This window comes from Hermetia illucens, chromosome 6 (assembly GCF_905115235.1).
Source record: "Hermetia illucens chromosome 6, iHerIll2.2.curated.20191125, whole genome shotgun sequence".
In the NCBI taxonomy this organism is placed as follows: Eukaryota; Metazoa; Arthropoda; class Insecta; order Diptera; family Stratiomyidae; genus Hermetia; species Hermetia illucens.
This window is the reverse complement of record NC_051854.1, coordinates 35409418-35433144: the sequence shown is the minus strand read 5'-3', so window position 1 is coordinate 35433144 and position 23727 is coordinate 35409418. Positions and strand designations below refer to the sequence as shown.

The window sequence follows — 23727 nt, the reverse complement described above, 5'->3', positions numbered from 1 at the left end:
GTGTTAGTATTATTCAAATCCAAATCAAGTCACAAGAGAAACCGCAGAATATTCAACGTGCCCAAGGCTCGAATCCTGCTCAATGTAAATCCATTTGATTTGTGGCCTGTGAATCATTTAGAAACATACGTTTTATCGCCGTAAGTAAAAATGTCAGAATTTGCTATATAGCTTGTTACTATTACTGCCGAAACGTAAAGTGAATTGAAGGATTGTACATTCACACATCAATTTCCCACTTTCCTGTTAAAAACTGATTGATTAGTTGACAAGTAACAAGTAACAAACGCACTCGACCGGCCTCGGACTCGGCCTTCACGTAGATACGAAGAAAACTGCTCGGTCGATGAAGTCATTACGTTTTCTTTTCCGCTTGTGAGAATTCAATTTTTAGACCCTTATGATTAAAAAAATTAATTTCCAAATGGGTTTTTTTAACGGATATGGTAATTTGGCAGTTGAAACTACTATTTCCACGTAACAAAACATATAGTCATTTTCCAACTTGGGGAGTCTATTATTTTAACAATGTTATATAAGTTGATGCAATCTAAAAAATATATGTGGCTGCCGTAAATTCATATGTGGCCCATAGCGCGTGAATACGCGCCATTGTTGTTCGTTTTCTGGTAATCTGCTTGAGTTCCTCCCACGCTTTTCCGAGAGGCATGCACTCTTCTTCCACTGTTTTATGCCACGTAGTTCAAGAGCGATACACTCATCGGCCATTTTTGGATAGCAGCTTCGATTCGATGGTATAACGTGTAGAGTTTTCGCCCTTTCTTGATATGTGACCTATCCGCTATCACTTCCGCTTTCTGATCTGTTTTCCTTTTATCGCTTCTGCTCTCGTCGACGGATAGCCAGTTAGTTTATTAGTTAGTCAGTGAGTACGCGCTGTGTCGGCGACCACGGCGATGCATCCGTGGTTCGCGCCTCCGATGTGCCGCCACACCACAGAAACAACGCTACCTTCATATACATATTGTTCGATGCCTTCGTTGTTTTGCCCATAAATGCAACAGTGGTGCGATGACCCGTGAGAACCATAGTTTTATCGATGTTTATCTTCAGTTTTATTGTGGTTGCCTCATTTTCCGGTAAAAATCAAGCAGATATCATGAACGTAGTCAAGGTTTTTGAGGTAAAATATCATGGTCCATGTCAGTCCTACATCATCATCGTCGATAGCAAGAAGAAAAAATATCGACGATACTTCTAGGCAGTACGTAATGTTTTGCTCCATCATATGTTTCTCTGATGAAACTGTAATAGCTATTAGATTCTCCTACATAGAGTATTTTAGATACCCTCGCGTGGGCGGGGGCAAGGGGACCTGGAGCTGTCGATCGAGCTCTCTTTCTTTCTAATAAAAGGAAAATCTAGTTTTTTACATCGCAACGAAGATCATAACATTACATAAAAGTTTAAACATTTAAGGTTTTGTATGATACAATACCTTATTAAAATCGATTTATTGTCAATTTGTCGCCTTCTTCAAAACGGTTACATTGATTGGAACAAAATTTGTTAAAAGGAAATTATGAAATCCCAAGCATTCAGTAGCGGCATGAGTTTATGTAAAGTTTAAAGGGTAAAATTCTTCTTGTGCGCGGTATCAGAAGAAAGATCTCAATTACTACCTTGACAACCTAATTTAATTTTTAACTTCCGTTGAACAATAGGGGAGTAACGCATCAAAAGGTATAGACTTAAAATGAGACAAGACGCATTTTCGGAAACTACCCAATCCTGAAATCTGAAATATCTTATAATGTACTCATATGAAATAATCTCAAAATACATTCTATTACTTTACCCACTCAAACAAAGTCAACAATGGAATATCACCATTTTTTTTATGTTGACCGGAAACCCCTCCGTAAGTTCAAACAGCAGCATAAAGAATAGTTAGTACATAATACTGGGAAGTTTCGTGGAAATTCTACTATGACGAACAAAGTTGTAGCAGTTCAAAATTATAATTTCGTATGAATTGAATGAATGAAAATCCTAACCCATAAAATGTGAAATTGTCTTGCACTCAAAGTGTTTCACGTAAACAAACACACAACCTTTCGTGCCTTAAGGATCTAACTTCCGGTTTTCTGACTTTTTATTTTTTCTACAAAATAAACAGTTATTATTAACCACAACAGTAAAATAATTCAAGTCGGAATACCGGAAGCTCGCGCTACGGGTATAAATGTTTTGTGCTCATCTTATGTCAGAATCTTCTACGTGCATTTTTCCATCAGTAAATAGCTACAATTCCAACATATTCCTTCACATTTTTCCAAATTACAATATGTATGTACATATTGTATTATAGCCACAGATATGCTCGCCCTAAACAAACAGCCTATTACCGTATACTGCGCATATACATGTATATAAATTTATCGTACCCATATTTCAGATTTATATCGTGCACAAAAGCATACATATGTGCATATGCAGTACGTATATTGAATATCGCTAGTAAAATGTGCAAATATATCTATCTAAATTAGAACTATCCGCAAACTTCATTACCACGTATATATACATACACACATATGTATGGCTGGTTGGAGTAACTGATATTGATATACAAATATATACACAAAAAAAAAATACAAATGACGTTATACAGGTTTTAGAATGAATGAAATTCACAAACATTCACCTTCTATAGCTTTGTTAATAATGGTTGCATTTCCTTCAAACTTGACCAAATTGTGCCTAATGTTATCCATTATAGAAATGCCAAATTTTGTAAGAGAAGGAACTTAAGGAGGGCCGGATGAATTTCTAAAATATGGAAATATATAATTATTAAATTTGTTTGTGTAGATATCGGAACAGAAACGGATCACTGTAATTTTGTTCAGATTTTTCGGTTGGATGTCTATACGTTATTGGAAGTAGTTGAAGTTTGGTGGAATGAACATCCACTTAGTCTTCTCGGTGATCTTATCATAGCTAAAATATTTAAATAAAAAATTTCCGCGTTATTTAAAAGTTAAGGGTGTACATCCATTTATTCGTTTCCGAGTCTGCACACTACCTACATTTTGTGGAAACATTTTCCAGAAGGTCACTAGCTTCATCACCAAGAGATGAAAATCCATAATCAGTACCATAACACAGTTTGACGAAGCTTTTATTTAGTATCATGTAAAATCTCTTAAGCTTTACTTCCTATATAATGAAGAAGTATTATACATTGTAGTTAACCCCGGTTATGTATACATCGTACGTATGCCTGCTTTTCCATGCACAGTCGGATAACACACACGTAGGAAGTCCAGTTTGTTATTTTAAAATGGTAAAATGAAAGTGCAAGCATCAAATACTATTGGAGTTCTCCTGTTTCAGAACTAAATTAAAAATTATAAATCCAGATCCAATCAACAAGTTTCTTCTCTTCTCAAAATTATATCATTTACACTATGCTGCTCGGACTCTCGAGTATTCTGAATATTTTTACCCTCGTCGAACAAGACACGAATGGAAAACCAATTATTTCACCCTTTCGCGTGTGCAGCCGAATCCTGATATTTCGTACCGCGACTATTCCTACAAATTTCTGGGCCCATAGAGGAAATTCCGATAAGAGCTATGAAAAGTAGGCATTCAGATCCCTGCATAATTCCTATTTTTTTGTTCGAGCGGATTTCAAACGTCTTATAATTCGCTTTTCAACGTCAGAAACTCGTTGATTCATATTGCTTTCGAGAGTGGGAAGAGGATAGTGAGAGATGGAGGTAAAATTCTAAGGAATGGCCTAACTTCTACAGAGCCGAAGCTGAATTTTCTGCCTGATGGTAAATTTTCTTTTCTTTTTACAACTTAGTGAGGAAAGCTAGTTTCGTTACCATTGTGGCCCGTTACCATCCCCTGGAAAACTTTCTCTTTATTAAAGAGAAGCAACAAATCATAAACGCCGTGGGCAGTGGCTACAAGCAAATTTTTATTTTTCACTCCTAATAATAGGTAATTAGGGTAATTCGTATCAAACCATCCATCGCTTGACTATAGATATAATCAATAACATTAGCCCAATCTATTTAAAATTCGAATACATTTTAATGCTTCTATAAACGATTGGTATTCACGCACTACTAGACTGTTTGAAAATTTCTGTAACCTATATTAAAACAACTTGAGATTGAAAAATCAACACTGGATTTTTTAATATAAAATCATTCTCATAAAGAATCACAATATGCATATATAAAATATATTAGAATGGTGAATTATTTCCAGCAACAAACTGATTCGATTTTACGTATTTTTCAAAATCGCTTTGAAAAAGTCCCAAATTAAACTTTTTTTTAATTTCCTACATTAGTGTTGTAAGTACCCATTTCAGCTCCATACAATCTAAAAAGAAAATATTAAAATATTTATATAAAATTACAAAATGTATTTTATTGCCTACTCATCCAATAATAAAACCAAGAAAAGATGTCGAAAACATTTTGTAAATTTTGATTTTATTGCTATTATAGACATAATTTCAAATGTATAAAAAATCATAGAATGAAATCATAACTGCACTGTTTTGCTTCAAACGAAGCTGATTCGAATTAAAGAAACCAATGAAAAAAATTGGAATTATATAAGATTGTTTCGTGGTAAGGTAAGAGATCAAGAAAACGCTTAAATAATCAGAGTTTGGCTGCATGATTGAAATATGAATATTTTCTTTCGTATGAGTTGTTCTGAAACAAGCAAAATTATCTAAAATAATCAGAAAGTAACAGTTCGACGAAAATATAAAAATTTTAAAAACCGTCTTTTCACTTTTCATGTTCAAACCAACTCTTTCTAGATGATATCATATATGCAATATGCAGTTCTGTGTTATCACTACAAAATACCAAATACAGAATTTGAAATTGCCTTATGTCTTATAATAATGAAATCAGTTTAAAATTTCATATTCAATTGTATAACATTATATAAATCACCAAACAGTGGGGTTGGATATGTACATCGTTTTCCCTATAGTTAACATCCACAATACGAAAACATCTCATAAAAAATAAATGGGAATTTAATGACTGATTTCCCATCATCGTTGAATTGTTCTGATATTTCTGGATGCCATTACAGTCTTGATCGCTAAATGTTAGATATTTGAATCAACGGTCTTAGATAAATATCTGAATTAAAACTTACTTCCTAATATATATTTAGTTTATCTTTAATTATCATTCTCATTGAAGGCAGTCTTTTCCGAAAATCACTAATTTCATTAAATATAAAAAAGTATGGATATGTATGTGTATTTTCTTCCAAAAACTTTGCCAAAAGTTTTGCAATTTATTGAAATTTCAAATAAATTGATAATGGCACTATGTTTGGTTATTTTCTTTGATGTCAAAACTACAACTTCGATATTTTTTCCAAATAAAAATGTAACAAATCATTAGAATTTCTTTTCCGTTACAAATTAGGTTTTTAAATATAAATGAGGAGAGTGATGATTGAAGCACCGTTCTGTTTAGGAAATTATCAAATCTTGCAATTTGCTGTCAGGCACCAAAGCTACAAAGAATATGGTACAAATATGAAATACTCCCCCAAAGAAAATACATTAGCATTAATTTTTGAATAGATCGATATAAATTTTCTATATTTTACTCATTATAAGCTTAGAAATGATTATATCTAGCAAGATTAGGAAATGGGTTTCATTAATTCAATGCAATATAATATTTCATGCTTTAGCGACGTACAAAAGAACGCAGTTTCCAAGTTACAGTCTTTCTCCACATTTCTATTTGAAAACATTGTAAATTGATTATATTTTTCAAAATATGAAATATTCAGAATTTCCAAATGAAAGCTTTGGTTAATGTCATCTGAGTGCTGAATTTATGGAACATGTATTTGTATAATATAAAATGATATTATAGAAGGAATAGTATTCTAACACGTTTTGAGAAATTTTAAATTGGCAAAAACGCATTCAAAGTACGAACCTTTCAAAATAAGCGTTTGGCTAGAAACTCGCAAATATACATATATATACAATGCAATGTAATTATAGCGAATTCGTCTAATTACATACACATATAGATAGAAAGTTAAGCAGTAACTTACGTTAAAGCATTCAAATAAGGATAGAAACGAGTCATTATCTCCTAGCTCAAATTCATAAATGTATAACTTTCCTAGACGTAAGACACTGCCTATGTTATATTCGTAGAAAAAGTTTATATTGGTATGGGATAAACCACCGAAACTATTGTAGATTTTTGTGCATTTATAATGAATTGGATGTTGTTGATATATTATTCTCTTGGTTGGGAATATTTTGAGCGACGCTTGCTTGCTAGTTGCGGGAGATTCGCATGATGTTTCCGAACATGCACACCTAAATTGCCCCTTTGCTTCGATTTATATGGACAATATGGACATTGATGAGATGGTTCTTTTCCTCCACATTCTACGTTTTCATGTCGCCGTAAGGTCGATTTCCACCTATATTTCTTACCACAATGGCGGCAATTATATAATTGTTCTTCTGTCATATTCCCGCCATAATCACTTAAAGAATATTCCAGATTTCTCAGAGCTTGTGCGGCAATCATTGAATATTTTTGAGATTCTTCAGACATATAATCGCTTTCAATACCAGCAATATTTTGGTTATGAAAACTTGATTTGGAGCCTTCAATAAGATGAATATCATCAATACAAGGGTATTTGGGCTCCTCCTCATCTTCTTCGTCTGAAACATCTTCGGATCGTGATTGATCATCGTTTTCTGAATCCTTGTCGGTATTATTCGTATTCTTTAAATAAGCAGGAAAATAGAAGGGCACATTCTTATCCGTGGTGGAGGAGGTTGTATGCATAGGAGATGGTTGATGACTCAGAACTTCTTGACTTTGCAGTTGCTGAAAATTTCGATATTCGCCACGAAAAAAGGCTGCTGCTGCGATAGCTGCGGCTGTCGGTGCTGACGAGATAACCGGAGCCTGAATGACGGGGGCAGAAACTGCATTTAATTTTTCTAAATTTACAGATGATGATGAAGCTATAGTTGATGCTGGTTTGTTAATGTTCGAATATTTTATGCGTGGATGAAAAGGGACACTCAATTTCTTCCCAGTTGTATTATTTGAAAATTCAACTGAAGAATCCTTATTAATGGACAAATCTTTGTCGTCGTCTATTTCTTGCAAGTTCCGGGTCGATGATGACTTTGTATATAACGTGGGCAAAGATAGCGATTTTTCGCCAGACGACGATAAATTGCATTCAGTTTTACTTTCCAAAGCTGACACCTTTTCGTAGGACGCCGCTTTATCCTTCTTTGGTACATTTAATCTGTTTTTCTGGTAAAACTCAAGCAGCATGCCCGACAAATTGGGAACTAATGGAGGTGAGGTGAAACTCTGCTGTCGCTGATGAATATAGGATGAAATGTTTTTTTCTGTTGACGTTGCTTCTCCTTTAACTTTTGTTCTCAAGTCTATTTCCAAAAATAAATAGAATATATTAGTCAAAAGTAACAGCAATACCTTCTATTAATAAAATCACGTTAGTTTTAACCATTCTCTTACGGTTATATCAAACAAATACTGGACATGCTAAACGAGAAATGTGAACTTTCCATTGCACATAATAGAATAAAGCATGATAACAATGTTTAAATTACAAAATATTCAAAACGTCTATTTGTTTTGTATTTACGTTTTTATTACTGGGTTCAACACCAAATGAGGATTTATTTTCAAAACACAATGTAATGGTCATTAATTTATTATTCGTGTAAAACATATAACAAAATAAAGAGATAAACATAACTATAAACTATGAATTAGAAACTAATAAAGCAATAGCATTAGACGAAATGATGAATTATAACAACTCAAAAGCCATTATGGTGACAATTGGATGTTGAAAATATCCCAATACTGCTAATGATGATGATTGTGGTGAATATTATGATGTTGATGATAGTAATGATGAAATGGCGAAAAGAAAAAGAATTTCAGATGGAATTTGTTTAAGAGTAGCCCTTGAACCATTATGTTTATATGCACTTTGTTTCTTCGAGTTACATTATTTACCTTTGTTTCATGTTACTTTATCGAGCGATGCAGTCTATTTACCTAGAAAGAAAAAATATGTTATTAAATGAATTTAATTCAGAGACTTGTCCACATGTACACAGAATCCAATAAAACCTATAAGAAAAACAACGTTAATATCATTAGGAGAAAAGAACAAACCAATTATTTGCTTACAATCAAATAAAAAAATATTCGCTTTAATTAATTCTCAAGCTTCAAGAATATCATTGTAGCTTACCCACTTCATCATTGTTGTTCAATTTAAAAATATAACTATTGCAGTCTGCTTCCTGTTGAAATGCATTATTTATTATGCACATCTATCATTTTTGACTTTTCAGTAACAGAATTTGCAGTTCCCTCCTAAGCAAAAGCAAACAGCCAAGTTATAACAATTAAATTTTGTAAACATATATACAGGGACCAAAAAAAGTTTGATAAATAATTTATTGAACATATCTGATGATTATGATAGTGAACAGCATTCTGCATTAATTGCTAGAGTGTAGGTCACCTAACCCAAATTTCGTTACTCTTACTTTAGAGAACTAAACATAATTATTTGTAAGTTCCTTCTTCTATGAGCAAATATTAATTTGTTGTACATTTTCAATAGGAGTTGAGTTATTGAAACATCTGAAGAAAGTTGGAGTCGTAAGATGATCGGTCCGAAAGTAGAAATCACGCGATATAGTAAAAAATGCTAAAAAACGTAAGTGCTTATTAGCTTGCAAAACACATTGCATTACCACATTGTGCTATTCCTCAAAATGTAAGAAATCGGCAAGCAAAAGAACCCTTAACAATGAAAAAACCGAAAAATATAGTTGTACGGCATGGTTAAAGTATGTTATGACTTTTGTTTGTGTAAGCCCCGATGAGGTAGGCGATTTTGTATGCAATGATAGCATTATAGATACAGACAAGGTGCAATTTTTAGAAAAATGTGCGACTTAGAGGCAGTTATATGTTCTAGCAGGTGGCTATTTTCCAGTGGAAGTCGAATGCCAGCATAATTACTATTTATTCCAGGTTCAATACGTTAATAAATATATTTTTCCCAAAAAATATAGGTGCACAAGTAATTTTTTTGAAACTTCGCACTGTAAAGTTATAAACGCTCAGAAATTTCTATCAATTGGAAAACGATCTGAAAAAGGTTTTGATAAATTTCTTTCAACACCTGCACAATATGTATTTTGGTGTAAAATCCAACCGATTTTTCAGGATGAGAAGACGGAAGCGGTCTTGGTAAGCAGATGAAAATTTCCTCCAGAAATTTAATCTATAATCACCACATATTGAGTTTAAGGGCTTAGTGATTGTGTTTGATAACGGGTTCTTATCATTTTTAATAAATATTAAAAATGGTGCTATTACTTATGCATTTATTATTGTGGATATTCTTCCACCTCCCGTAATCAATTCTAGATGTTTGCTTTGTTCGCATTTTTCAATGCTTGGTAGACTATATTAATAACTTTTTATTGATTCTTTTGTTTGGGCTTTGAGCATAGTTGTTCACTTGTTGTAAAGAGTTGGTAGTATAAAACAAAACTGCTAAAGAATATTTCTCCCATCACTATTTTAATTTGTTAAAATTTGTTTGTTTGCCGGAAATAACAGATCACTTCATGTTACCAACACTTTTCACAATACATTTTCACTTGAAAATTGACCACGAGTTTCAAGAACTCAAGAAAATTTGAAAATAACTTTCACGTTAGCTCCATTTGCTACAAAATCCTACTTTCCATTGTCGAACACAGAGTGCGCTTTTCAAGCACCAACTAATGCTTACTTATCCAAACTAAGAATGTAAACTGCACGATAAAAAAGTTCAAATCAAATCGGTCAATCAAAAGAATTTATCAAATGAACACAATCATAAAACCGTTTAAGTGAACAGGACAGGCATTTTATAAAGTTGCTTCCATCGTCTCATTCAACTGAAGATGAGTTTCATCATTGCACATCCTGCAAAGCGAGCAAATCACATGTATTCATATAGCAGACACCAACACAAAGGATATACACAGAAGGAAACATGTACACATTTATCAGCAGGTAGCTCCGGGTGCAAATTTCTTGTGAAATGGCTTTTCGTGCCATTACGGCAAACATATGTGTGTGAAATGCAGGATATTAAAGGAAATAGTCAAAAATGAATACCACAAAAAATAACTACTTAGTGCTGCCGCCCAGAATTCAAGAAATATATTATTATGAACCAAATCGAATTGAATTTTCTTCTTACATAATGGTCTGGCAACGTATATTTCCGAAATGTGAAATTTACATTATATGGAACAAATATAAGTAATTTTCCAATCTGGAATCAAAGCATTATATTGAAAGGATGAAATACAATTTCGAAACGTGTTAATGCAGTTGTGTAGGTAACTCCCACCTTTAGTTTTCTTATCTTAAAGTTCAGGTAGATACCGATTCTACTTCACTTTTCGGGGAATGAAAGTTTAACAGCCCTCTTTTCAATTGAATGGGCATTGAATGCCTAGAGTGAAGCGATGGTTTATGGATGAAGCATGATGAAGTCACGCATGGAACCAAAGTGAATCTCTTCGAAAAAAATTTATATTTTAATCAAGTAATTATATTTCTTCATTGGTGGAAAGAGTAATATTTTTTCCTGAAAAATTCCAAGGGCAAATGATGCTAACGCCATGTTTATATTATATATAAAGTTGCTTGCGTAGATCCTTTCATCGGCAGTAGCAGTAAGATATGTAATTCATATGTATATATTCCAACAAAACTTTCTGCAAATATATTGTTTTCAGATTTAGGAAGGTAAGGGAGATAATTTCAGAATAAAAAAAATAATAATAATCAAGTGATGATACAGCATTGCAATCCAGAATTTGTAGGCATACACATGTATATGTATGGTAAAAGGCGTCTGATTCATCACCTTTTCGACAATCTCGATGTTTAAAAGTAGCAAAGCCTATTGTAAGTAACGCAATTCCTATGCCAAACTTTTGAAGAAGCATGAAACAGCCTAAGGTAATCAGAAGTGATATTCAATACTCTTTAAAGCCTATTATTTGAGTTTTCGCTTTAATCTTTAAAATGTTCCGCTCTGCCACGTGCTTAACCCATTCAGTCCGTATCGTAGTATCGCTTTACTGCCTCCAATCTCCCTCATGTAGAAGCGGGGGTTCCGTTAAAGCTAAGGTTTTGTGTGTAATATAGGACGCCATTCTGAAAAGTTTGAACGGAATCCAACTATTATTAACAAAGTTGAAGAAGGTCAAAATTTCGCATTTCATATAAACATGTAAAGTAAACTTATATGAACGGCATGATCCATGGCGACATTTTGGTTTTCCTTTTAGTTATTTGTATATCAGTATGAATTATTCGAGACAGCCATGTGTATTTATATGTATGTGCTAATAAAGCTTGCGGATAGTAACCAAATACATACGCATCGTCATGTGCTAATAGGCACATTTGTTTATTTATGAAGAACACAGTATTTATGCCTTTGGTATGTGTGTACATACATGTATACCTTGGAGTTGGGCATACCATGAAGGAATATTTTGTATTCTTAGCTATGGAAAATCTCATATAAGATGAACACGAAACCTTTATATCCGAAGCGACCAGCGTTTTTTAGATACTATGCATGTACATAAGTAAGTTTAGTTGGAATCATGAAAATAGTAACAAAAACACTTTAATATGTTCTATTCACTTATATTAATTCGATTTTACCGATAATTTGCGGTTGAGGGAGCCGGCGGAATAGGCTAAACGGCATTGAAGAAAGGTCATGGAAATCCAATGATAATAGCATCGATAGGCAAAGAAGAGTGCTTCACGGTATCACTGCCCGCTCATATTGTGAAAAATAATATGGAATACCTAAAAACTGTAATCAGGTGAATTATGCCTGATTACGCGTATAGGAATCACTAAAATTGAATATAACAAAGCCATAAAAGGTAAGTTATGTGGCAAGAACCGTAAAACGAAGATTGCTCATTGAAAATACGAGAGAGCACAATTTCTTCGAAGTTCAGTTTTTACGCAAAAAAAACTCTCTGAAAAACACAAAACACGCAAAATTTTTACGGGCAACGAACGTATTGACATTTATGTTGGCGATACATCACCAGGGCGTTGTTAGTTCTCAGGTCATTCATTGAATTATATGTTGATTAGAAAGCTGAGATGGGAGTGGACAGGTCAAACAAAAGAAAAGGGGAAACAGTATATTTGAAAATATTAACAGGAGATTTTAAAGTGGCGCAGAGAGAATGTTAAGCGACAAAAACAAAATAATAAACAAGTAGGGAAACCAGCTCTTGATTTGGATGGCGATCAGAAGGTAGTATAGCCTCCAGGGCGAAACGTGGATTGGTATTCATGATGGATCATAAAACGGGGGAAATGCATGCTGACCAACACCAACAGCTCTAATACCAAACCCAGGCTCCATCTCCATGTGGTGACTGCTGGGAATTCTTTTTTCTTTCTGATAAAATGAATAATAATTGCGGGGCTTCCGCGCCTGAAAATGGGAAACATTATACCAACTGGTCCTTCAGGTTGGGGGTTGGGTAGGATTGAGAACCCTATACAGTTACGAAGCTACGAAACCCTCGGACTGGACCGGCTTTTCAACAACGAAAACGGAGGAATGATTTCATTTTCTCATGGAACGTGCACTGTCTATACAGAACGAATGCTGCCCAGGCTAGCCGATACCCTGGCCCAATGTGAGGCTGATGCAACAGCGTTGCAAGAGGTGCGCTTGACAGGGACCGATTTTCTAAAGAGCGAGAGTGGAGATTTCGTGAAATCCATAGATAGATGATGTAACGGTTCTTTCTACAAGCGGCTGCAGCAATTTACGCCCGAGAGAAGAGCGTCTACATAGAATTTGTGCTCCTACGGTATGGGTCCTGATAAAAACCCGCAACATTTCCTAATCCGACAAAAAAAGATAAAGGTAAAGAGAATAGTATTAAATTGTAAGAACCCCTCCAGAAAGCAAACCTATTCCTTTTAATTCTCCAAAAAATGGTAATCGTTGGTGGTAAAGTTCCGTTATTTCCAAAAACGCAAAGTGTCATTAAAGAATACAAACACAGATAGGACCATTGTTTTTGCTGAGTCCGTTGAGAACCAACGTAAGAATACCCTCAATTGCATTCGGTCTACAAGTTTGTCGCAAAGGAGAACAAGGCTCCTCACAGGGAGAATTCTTTTCTCCCAATGAAGTTCCAATCGGGGTTGTTCATTGCCTCTTTCAAGTTTTCCCAGGAGCTCATCATGGTTTTCAAAACGAAGTATATCCTTCATCAGAAGGTCAGTTTAAATCCTTAATTAATCCCCCCCAAATCTACGTTAACTCAGTGTGCGGGGAAACATGCTTGTAGTATAAACTCTGATTTTGTGAAAAATTCATACACGAAGCAAATAATAAATATTTCATTAATGTTAATCTGAGTTTATACACTTCGGATATTCAAACTAATTGCAATGTATGTAAAAGCAACAATATTATTATTACTGCCAATATTATATGGTAATATTGTTGAGCTTACGTGAATGTATATGCATATATACTGCATTGCGACTTTCAATACAATCTCATCAAATAACTTGATCGCTTGTACTCACCATATACGTAATACATAATCACAAAAAATTCTCTTATGCATCCTATCGAGAAAATAAATTAAAATTTTCGTTCATAATGTTGAAACTAATTTACCTCTGTCCTTTCAACTGGGTTTTCTAAAATTTGTTGGTTTGTCAAAGGAGACTATGTGCCATTCTCAGTTTTCCTGGGCGGACTAAAAGTGTTACATGAACTAAAAAGATAACATGCCGTGATTGCATGGTATATATATATATATTATATTATTGTATATATATACTATATGCTATTTATAAAGAAATTCTCACCCTTATACGTTTGTTTGGCTATGAAACAACGCAGCAAAAACGGGTGTATCATACTTCAAGTGCGTTTCCCGCTCTACATATGACAATTTTATATACTTTCAACTTACAATTTCATGAAAATTCCAATGATTTAAATACTCTCCCCAATGTCCGTCAATATAACAACATCTGATCTATGTGACAATAATAATATCCAAAATCAAAAGAAAATATATTATTGAGAATGTATATTTCAAGCATTCATGTTTCAAATATTGCTAGACTTGAAAGTAGAATCCTTTTGTATGAACTATTTGATGTACTTTTAACATATGCCTCTTTAAATCTTCATTTCGTTTGTATCGGGATGGGCACATACCACAACTAAACTTCGGTTGGACTCCAATGCATTCATTTGCCATATGCCTTTTCAAATGAGGCTTACGTAAATAGGTTTTTCCGCATGTGAGGCACGGATATCGAATTTGCCATTGTTCGTCATAATAATCTGCAAAAATGAAAAACCTATTAGCGAATTCCCTCAAATGATGCTTGCAAATTAAAAGGCCATTAAAAAGGAAGAATGAAAAAGGTAAACAATAACCCAAGCCAATGTTATTTTATATTCTTCTACTTAATGCAAAACAATACCCGGAGGCATCAAGAAGTAAGAGTAGTTTTCGTTTTCCACAAAAAGAAATCATTGTTGCATAAATCATGACATCTAAATACAAATATTTTTAAATAAAATAAAATTCTGTGCCATTTATATTTTGACTGAAGCAATATTTTTATTCTATATAGGAAAATGATACCATCCTCAATATTTTTTCGTAGCTGTTTGTCCTAAAATAATAATAATCATAAATAAAAAATAAACAATGGATAAAACAAAATTTAATTATTTCCTATTTTTAAGAAATAGCTTAAAAGTGAATATTATGTCATCATTCTTGAAATCATGGGCCCTATATGCACAACATCCTATGCAATTTTTTTCTCACAGCTCGGGCATATTGTAAAGTGGTATTGCATCTGTAGACTGGCGAAAATGCGATTCCAATAAAATGAAAATAAAAGCTTGACAGTAATTGTTTACATGCATTGCATTATTTCCTAAACATCTAACTGACGATAATTACTGCTAGGAAATAATATTGGTCTATAAAAGAATTATTAGATGAAAGCGGAAATATTTTCACAAGTTGAAATTAGATGTGCATATGTTTACTTTTTTTATTTAATTTGATTTGACTGATTCTATGTGCCTGTGTACGCACGAACTCTTGCAGAAAATGTTGCAAATTTTACACATCATTTATAACTGTCAGGAATATGGTTAGCTTTATTTAACAAAACAAAGTTCAATCCTGATAATAAATGAATTTGCCCTTATCGATATATTATATGATTTACTTGTAAAGAATTATACCTCTGGATATGCACGCGAATAAAATTGCTTTTCTAACCTGAGCTGAGACTATTTAGGTGGACCTGTCACTGTCGTTCTAATGTACAGGAAACAGTTTAAATTGCATCTAAGTAAGTTTTCTCAGCGAGGGGTATTAGGGTATATATTATATTAAAATCATATTTTCAACTGACTGGCTTCTAATAGCAGTGCCCACACCAGTTTGAAACTTCTCTACTTTTATTTTTCAAATTATAAACTTCCGTATGTAGGCACATGGAATTTGCATGCGTGAACAGTACACACAGTAAAATATCCAAAACTGATAGCTCTACCGAATATTATGATGTCAGGCGTAGTTATATCAAACATGATTCAAAAATAGACTTTCAACTAACTCAAGTAGGGCTTCTATAAAAAAAATGAGAAAAGTCTTGCGAATATATCTGCATGTACATTGTTGCCAAAGAAGGAATTGCTATTTCTTAGCATGCGATTTTTCTAAATATCTGAACGTCAACGCAACGTACGCACCAATAGTGATATCCAGCAATCTGTATACATGTTAGAAGTGGATCAAGCAAAATAATGAGTGTTCACAAAATACCATGAAACTTACTAGGCAATATAGTTTCTGAGTGGGCGACCGATTGACAAAACCACATCACTCACTGTATGCGTCTGCTTTCTTTCCATTAATCTTTTGACAATAGATCTAATCATTTCTAGATAAAATGCATCCAGTAGATAGATAGTGAAACATCAGTTTTGGAAAATAAGTTTGCAATTTTAAAAAATAGTATTTTCTTTTTATAGTCTAATGCATTTATTTTGAAAACTTGTTTATGCATCATAAGAAAATACTAGCGTTGCTAGGAAATTTAGGATTATCTCTTTAAAAGTTGGATTTGATCCAAGAGATCCTTGCAGGCATCAAATGATAAAAATTTATATCAAATTGAAGCTTATCCCCTTTCACATACTATCTCCAACATTATGAATTCATGTCCAGGTATCTGTAATCTATATTTGCCTTATTCACTGAAATGGAGTCTTTAAATCTCGATGCACTAAAAGATCCACTCATAATTTGATCATATTTTGAATTTGGTCTTCAGAAGTAATTACCTCAGCATGCCTTGTCATTGAAAGTCACATTTTATTAGATATGAGCTTTATATAACAGCAACTGGTACAGTCCATTAGTTAGTAAATATCTAGAAAACTGTCGAAAATTGATTTGTTTACTTTCACTTGAATAAACGTTACCCGTATTGTCGATGAATCCAACTTTCTATAAGTTTACCATAATAATTTAGACTTTGCAGACATGCCTACTTCTTTTTAGGAATTAGCTTCTCAATCAATATGCACATTTTCAAATTAAAATTGCATGCTCTTTGCGCATATGATCATTAAGAAATGCTTGTGAACGATATTTTAGAGAACAGAGAGGACATTTGAAGTTACTATCACTACTATGTTTAGTTTGCAAAGTTCCAAATTGTTTTCGATGCTTAACCGTAACAGGTGATGTCGGAGTTTCATGGCAAGGCCACTGAATCAGTCGTTCGGGATTGGACGAAGATAAAACTGCTATTCGCTTTAAGGCTAAAAATTCACCATCATTCGCTATCAACGATATTTCAGGATACTGCAGCAGCTTTTTGTGTTCAAAATAAGACTTCCGCATTTCCTTCACCTGTTGCTTCACCAATGTCGTCGGCACAGTTGGTAATTTAGCACTTTCTAATATTGCTTGATTTGCATCATCCCGATTTATATTAGAATAAACAAAGTGACTTGACGACTCAGTTTGTAACATACCATCATTGTGATGATATGTTGGCAAGGTTGTCACATCTGAAATTATAACAATTTAACATATTAATTTCATTAAGTCGTAAGGCAGTATTCCTGGTTCGTGTAAAAAAAAGACAAATCGTTTTGGGGGCATAAAGTATTTATGAATTATAGTTTTATTATTCAAAAATGACTAGCTTTTTGAAGCACTTTAATATAAAAAAAAAATAACTATTTTAATCGATTCTGGATAAATAACACACAAATTTTCACAGCTTTGAAAATATTAAATTGAATATTACTCAGCTTAATTTAGAAAATACTAAAATCGAATTTGATTTCATGATACATCCACGCTTTCAGGATTTATAGATGTATATGATTGGGAATTTAATACAAATATTAATTCCATTTGGTAAGGAAATTTCGAAATTTAAATTTCGAGGTAGCATTATGTATTTATTAGCAGCAATTCATTCATGCATCATTTTCATATTCTTAAAAACTCGTATTTTATCCAATCAATTTCCGTATTTAGCTATGTCAAATAGGAATATATTACTGAATTGCTCATGAGTATATTTATTTCAATGGCGTTCAACAATAATTGGAATTCATGTAATTCGCTTCTACAATATTTAAAATTTGAAAATTATATTTTGATTTACAAATTATAAAATTTGGTGCCTGAAAAAATATGCTCCATATGAAATTGCGAGTTTAAAAAAAATTTCTCTGACTTCTGGAATATTAACTCTATTCATTATTTTATTATTTAAACGTGAGTATAACTTCACACAAACAAACTCGATGGATAGTCAACTGAAATCCAAATTTATTAGAAATGCCAGAAGATTTTAATTTCAGGTATTATTTTATTTATTATTGGTGTCCGGATAGCTGAGTGGTTAGAGCACAAGGCTGTCGTACGGAAGATCGCGGTTCAATTCTCGCTAGTGGCAGTGGGATTTTATCGTGATTTGACGTCGGGTACCAGTCGACTCAGCTGTGAATGAGTACCTGAGTCAAATCAGGGTAATAATCTCGGGCGAGCGCAATGCTGACCACATTGCCTCCTACAGTCTACTGTAGTGTACCGTTACGGTCTTGAATGAAGTGCTCTAACACGCTTCAAGGCCCTGATCCAATATGGATTGTTGCGCCAACGATTATTATTATTATTATTATTTGAAAAGAATGCTTATTTCAAGTTTATAGCAAAATAATGGATCATTTCAGATTAAATAACATGCATTATGGACTCAAAAGTTTACATTTTATTCAAAACTATAGCATACATTTTTACATTGATTCTGATTAATCTCTTGAAATTTCGCGGATGTTTATAATTTGTTGGTAATTTTGCAAAATTATTATTGCTTTCACCTTTAATGGGTAGTTAATTTCTATTGCACAATACCAACATGAGTAGCAGAAACTAAATTTGGAAAAAAGTGTCGAATAATATAAATGTTCACTTTATCATATGTTAGTGACTGGAAGGATATGATGTTCTAAGCGCAAAATTCATTCAATATAATACACAAATTCTTAATTCGTCATTGTCCAATAACTGTTACATAATCTTAATAATTTCAGGAAAATGATTCTATTATATAATTTATAAAGCTACGTTATTTTGTATTCCCATCGAAGTACTTTATATATTTCTTTTCCCAGACAATGAAATTTTTAGTTACTATGGGAAGTTATCACTCTAAAATCCGCTCAGCAACGGCTTCAATCCAATAACTTCCTCATCATTTCCATCATCGTTTTCAACTGCCCTAGTGCCACTAATATGTGTATTGAAATGTCTCTTCAGGTGATACTTTCTTTTGAACGTCTTTTCACATATGGTACAAGTAAATTTTTTAATATTCCCGCAATCCAATCTTTTGTGTCGCAACATAGTACCAACAGAAGTGTAGTACTTTCCACAATTATTTTCACATGGCACAATAACTGGTACATCCCAAAGTAGCTTATTGTATTCGTTGAAACCTATGTGCATGGAACCTGTAGAAAGTGTGAAAAGGAAAATAAAATCACCCAATCAGAATGGGTGCGAAGAAAGTCAGACTAGATTATCGCTTTTCATACAATATATCGTAACACTGAATATCAAACGCATGCCGAGAAATTGTATTTATAAAACACACACATATTTGCTTACATTTTGCTAATTAATATCATAAGGCAAAATAGAGATATAATTGCAACTAGTCAAGCATAAAGTCAAAAGCCAATTTTTATGTAGAAAGCACTTTATTAACGATTTCCATTTTGAAAGTAATATAACAGTTAATAGCAATTATTTCCTAAGATTCCAATATATATATATATATATATGTATTCTTTTTCACAATTATTGGTAATGATGTTAGATACTTTCAGTCTACTACTTCCAGCTGCAACAACTGACCTTTATTCATTTAAGCACCAAAAGTGTTCAAATTATGATTTCAATCGAACCTAAAAAAAAAAACATGTGAGCGAAAATAATAATATCCATGTAATGATAATATTTTGCTTACCTATATCTAGTCCGAGGAAGACCTACCACATAAATCGTGATCGGAAAGGAAATGTTTTTTTATATTATTGGAAGCAATCCTATTCGTAATAATATGTATCAGTAACACAGAACCTGATAACATATGACCACTGCAAAAACGACTGGTTGTTGAAAAAAGGAGATACAGACCAATGATGTCGAAAGGATATAATCACACAAATTCGCTAAATTATTATTTCAATTTGCAAGTATATTGGTATAAATACAAACCTTGACCATGTTTTCTTTTTAAATTCAACAAACCAGCGTGAATATGAACATGAATTCCAAACAAAGTATATTTTTTCAATAAACAATACATGAATTTAAACAAGACATGTAAGTACTGATTTAATAAAAAAAATATGTTATTCGCTCGGAACATTTTCGATGATTAAAATTCAATAGATTGATTGAAAATTGGTTTAGCTGGAGCACCGATTGTGAAAATGTTATTCCGGTAAGAATGATCTCAAAGTTCTGATAGTTGTCCTGATAGAACATGATTTTAGTGGAGATTAAGGGCAATTTAAACGGGAAATGGAAAATTAAAGTTTCGTTTAGTATATCAGGGAAACAATTTACATAAACATATTTTACAATATAACACAATAAAGTGGGGATGTTAAGCAAGGAACGCAGAAATAGGAACATATTGGATTGAAGAGAGTGGATTGTGAGCCTTAGTTTATTTCGTCAATTTCGCAATTAGAAACGAGAATGCAAACGTAATAAAAAGAAATCAAATTACAATATATTAGATTCTCTAAAGGATGCTCTATTTTTATGATTATAAAAATCATGAATGTGCCATAAGGTTCATCTATTGTATTATTATCCGAAAAACGATATAAAATTTCATATTTTCCGCTCTCTTTGTGTGAAGTATACGAAATGATAGGGTCGTTTTTCTTAATATATTTTAATGAAAGAGTCTGTTATTGATAGGACTATGCCTCAGTTTCACTATCATTACAATTAGTGATTCGCTAGTGCCTGCAGCTATGGGATAAACATAAAGACAAGTATCCGCCTCGGAATTAGAATTTTAACACGGTGCATAAAACAACCAGTGGAATACAAAATAATAGGTCTACGTAGCATGAAAAAGAATACCTCGCTGCACGATGCCATCATAATTACATCAATAATGAACGGGAAATCATGCCACTAGTTAATAACTTCATCAGAGTTAAATTGAATGGAATGACGATTTGATGATCATTCCTTAAAAAAAATCAAAAGAAAGTTTCTTACAATAAAACTTATCGGAGCTCATATCGTAAAAAACGACATTGATAAATGCTATCTTAACATTCTTGTCATTGTATGAAGATAACGAAACCACCGATATAAATTTACATTAGAGAAAATCTATTAATTTTAGATGATTTCCGAATAAAATTTAGTGCTTATAAAATGTACATACACTTTTATGATAAATTCAAAATCTTAGGATACCATATTTTAAAACAGTTTTAATTTAATCTTGGTGAAAATCATCCAATTTAACGAATTCCTCGCTTCTGCTTAGGTAGCTACACTAGTATTTGCAAGTACGAATTCTAACAGTTTTCAAAACACTGGTCAGAATGCTTTTGTATCATGTGTTTACGCAGATCTGACTTATATTTACTTTTATGTTTACAAAATCGACAAGCTAAGGCAGGCGACACACCGCATTCATAGCTTTTATGTCGTTTTAAAGAACCCTTAATTTTATATGCTTTACCACATTTTTCACAGACATATTGCATATTTTCAGACTTTAAATTTTTGGGTGCTAAAAAGTTTGTGAAATCGTTTACTTCAGATTTCTCAATTACAACGTTGACATTATTTTCTGGCAATGTGGTAGCACTCGAAACTACAGATGAAGTAGCAGCAAAAACGGTTTCAGGAGTGCTGTCAGATGCACCACTAATAACAGTAGAGCTTGACGGATGTTCAAAAACAATATGGTTTCGTTCATTCTTTACCCCTACTTTTGGTTCATAGTGCAAATGATGCGCTGCGCTTGATGGTATTTGTACAACGACAGTTGCTTGTGTCAGAAGATTTGGACACTCTGGAACATTTTCCCCGCTCTGATCACTGCTTGTAGATGCTTGAAGAGGCACAGTTTCCAAGATAGTCCAGTATGTCCCTAAAAATAAATATCACATTTCATTAAAATGAACTACAAAAGACATTCCACAAAAATACTAAGATTCATTTCTATCTAGTATATTCACTTGATTTCGGATTAGATACACAAAGATTCGGAACAAACATTTTTATTGTCAGATCATAACATTAATTATCATATTTTGACAAAAAAGTCTGGGATAACATTGATATATATACTAACTTGGATATACCTATCATAAGAATATTTTGAGTGCATTATAAAGTTCTTAATTAGTCTTTATTTTTTTGTGCATTGGTCCCGCCATTGAAACCCTTATCAGATATATAAACGGGAAAAATAGACCAAGTATCCACATTTCAAGTGATAATAAAAATATTAAGAAAAAAAAATGAAATAGAAAGCATTTATTCTTTTACTACAAATCTCATTTTAAATGTCAGTATTGTAATTGAAAAAATAACGCAAGTTTACAAACTTGAAGTAATGGAATAATATACTATCGATTTTTTTCCTGAATGCACTATCTTAAAGAAGCTGGAAAACAGATGTAATTTTCTTATGTAAGGATTTTTGTGTACACGGGTGTTCCATTTTAACATGATGGCAACCTATATTATCTCACAATCTATATCTCTTCGTACGAAAATCCCAATGTTTAACTTTTACAACTTTGTTAATTATAGTAGAATTTGCATGAAATTGTTCAGTATCGCGTCTTATGCGAAACGTTCAACTCATAAGTTCAAAGCGGTTTCAGGTCAATCGAACATGTATATAATAATTTATTATTAATTTGCCAGGTATTTTGAAGCTTAGATTTCATATCTACATATGAAATGTACAAATCATTATGATTTTTCCAGTTATGTAGGCTCTGAGGAAGAGGCCTGTTACACTTTATGGCGCCCTAACTTCCTTAGGTCTCAAATGATATTAAAAGTTAGGCCAACTTTACATTCCCGTAAGGGGGGAGCTTTCTCTTAAACTCAACACAGAAAAAGTGTAACAGGACTCGTTCTCGGAGATCTAGGCCTCAAAATACATCCCGTTCCGTTATTTGCACGAGTATAGTTAATAATAGTACATTAGCATATTCTAGAAATTTAGTCGGTTGCCCCCTTAAGTTCATGCTAGAAGTACAAAATTTGGCAGTCGCGTAAAAGATAACATAAGGCATAACTGCAGAAAGTTTGAAGTACATCCAACATGATTAACAGTTATAGAAGGTGAAATTTTCTCATTTTATGTGAATTTCGAGGATTCACAAACGTGTTTGAGGTGGGGGGCTTGCTGGGAAACATTTCGTTTTAGTTTTTCTATCACTTATGTATTCATATTAATTACTCGAGATATACATATGGATGTATTTATATTTATTTGGGGTAGTACATTAAACCAGCGGTATTCAATATGCGTACTGTATATGTACATATGTATGCTTTTGTGCAGGAAGTATATCGGAAATATGTGTACGATCAATTTATATACGTACATGTATAAGTGTAGGATTTGGTAATAGGCAATGTTTGCTTGTTTTGTGTGGGCATAATATTTACGTCTCTAATATGTACATATATCTTGTAGTTTGAAAAATGAAAGAATATTTTGGGATTTTAGCCACATATGAATGCAAAAATGTGCCTGGAAAGTTTCTCGCAAAGAAATAAAACCTTTATACCTGAAGCACCAGCTTACGGTATTGCGACTTGTTTTCTATTTCGAAAGGGCTCAACTGAGTGTATAAGATGATACATTATATGACATTCAGCATGGCAGAACATTAACAGGGGATTGGTTGTTTTACATATGAGTTGGCTGATTG

General features: G+C 33.0%; 3 protein-coding genes across 7 annotated transcripts in view; all 3 read right to left on the bottom strand.

Moving 5' to 3' along the window:
* Nucleotides 1-23727, bottom strand: part of LOC119659473 (longitudinals lacking protein, isoforms A/B/D/L) — a 117309-nt gene that overhangs the window by 4410 nt on the left and 89172 nt on the right. Inside the window, exons 7-10 of one of the 4 annotated variants that reach the window (XM_038067575.1) lie at nucleotides 17038-17277; nucleotides 14327-14511; nucleotides 14132-14197; nucleotides 13907-13930 (exon numbers count right to left, since the gene is read on the bottom strand). The exons of 1 other annotated variant lie outside the window; for it this stretch is intronic. In XM_038067575.1, the coding sequence (XP_037923503.1) occupies nucleotides 13922-13930; nucleotides 14132-14197; nucleotides 14327-14511; nucleotides 17038-17277 (500 nt within the window). In that variant the 3' untranslated portion in view covers nucleotides 13907-13921. Of the gene's footprint in view, nucleotides 1-13906; nucleotides 13931-14131; nucleotides 14198-14312; nucleotides 14512-16936; nucleotides 17278-23727 lie in introns of those variants that run through there. 2 more of the 4 variants (XM_038067578.1, XM_038067577.1) reach the window with 2 other exon arrangements.
* On the bottom strand, nucleotides 4461-10651 carry LOC119659476 (longitudinals lacking protein). The gene is made up of 2 exons (XM_038067587.1): nucleotides 8076-10651; nucleotides 4461-7474 (listed from the first exon to the last, which is right to left on the bottom strand). The coding sequence occupies exon 2, from the start codon at nucleotides 7356-7358 to the stop codon at nucleotides 6288-6290; it is 1071 nt and encodes a 356-aa protein (XP_037923515.1). The 5' UTR covers nucleotides 7359-7474; nucleotides 8076-10651; the 3' UTR covers nucleotides 4461-6287.
* LOC119659478 (zinc finger protein MSN4-like) lies at nucleotides 20044-22132 on the bottom strand. Of its 2 annotated transcripts, none has more exons than XM_038067589.1 (2): nucleotides 22009-22132; nucleotides 20044-21920 (listed from the first exon to the last, which is right to left on the bottom strand). In XM_038067589.1, exons 1-2 carry the CDS (start codon nucleotides 22046-22048, stop codon nucleotides 21340-21342), a joined length of 621 nt encoding a protein of 206 aa, XP_037923517.1. In that variant the 5' UTR covers nucleotides 22049-22132; the 3' UTR covers nucleotides 20044-21339. The 2 variants fall into 2 exon arrangements, with proteins under 2 accessions (XP_037923517.1, XP_037923518.1); XM_038067590.1 differs by having other exon boundaries at nucleotides 21980-22120.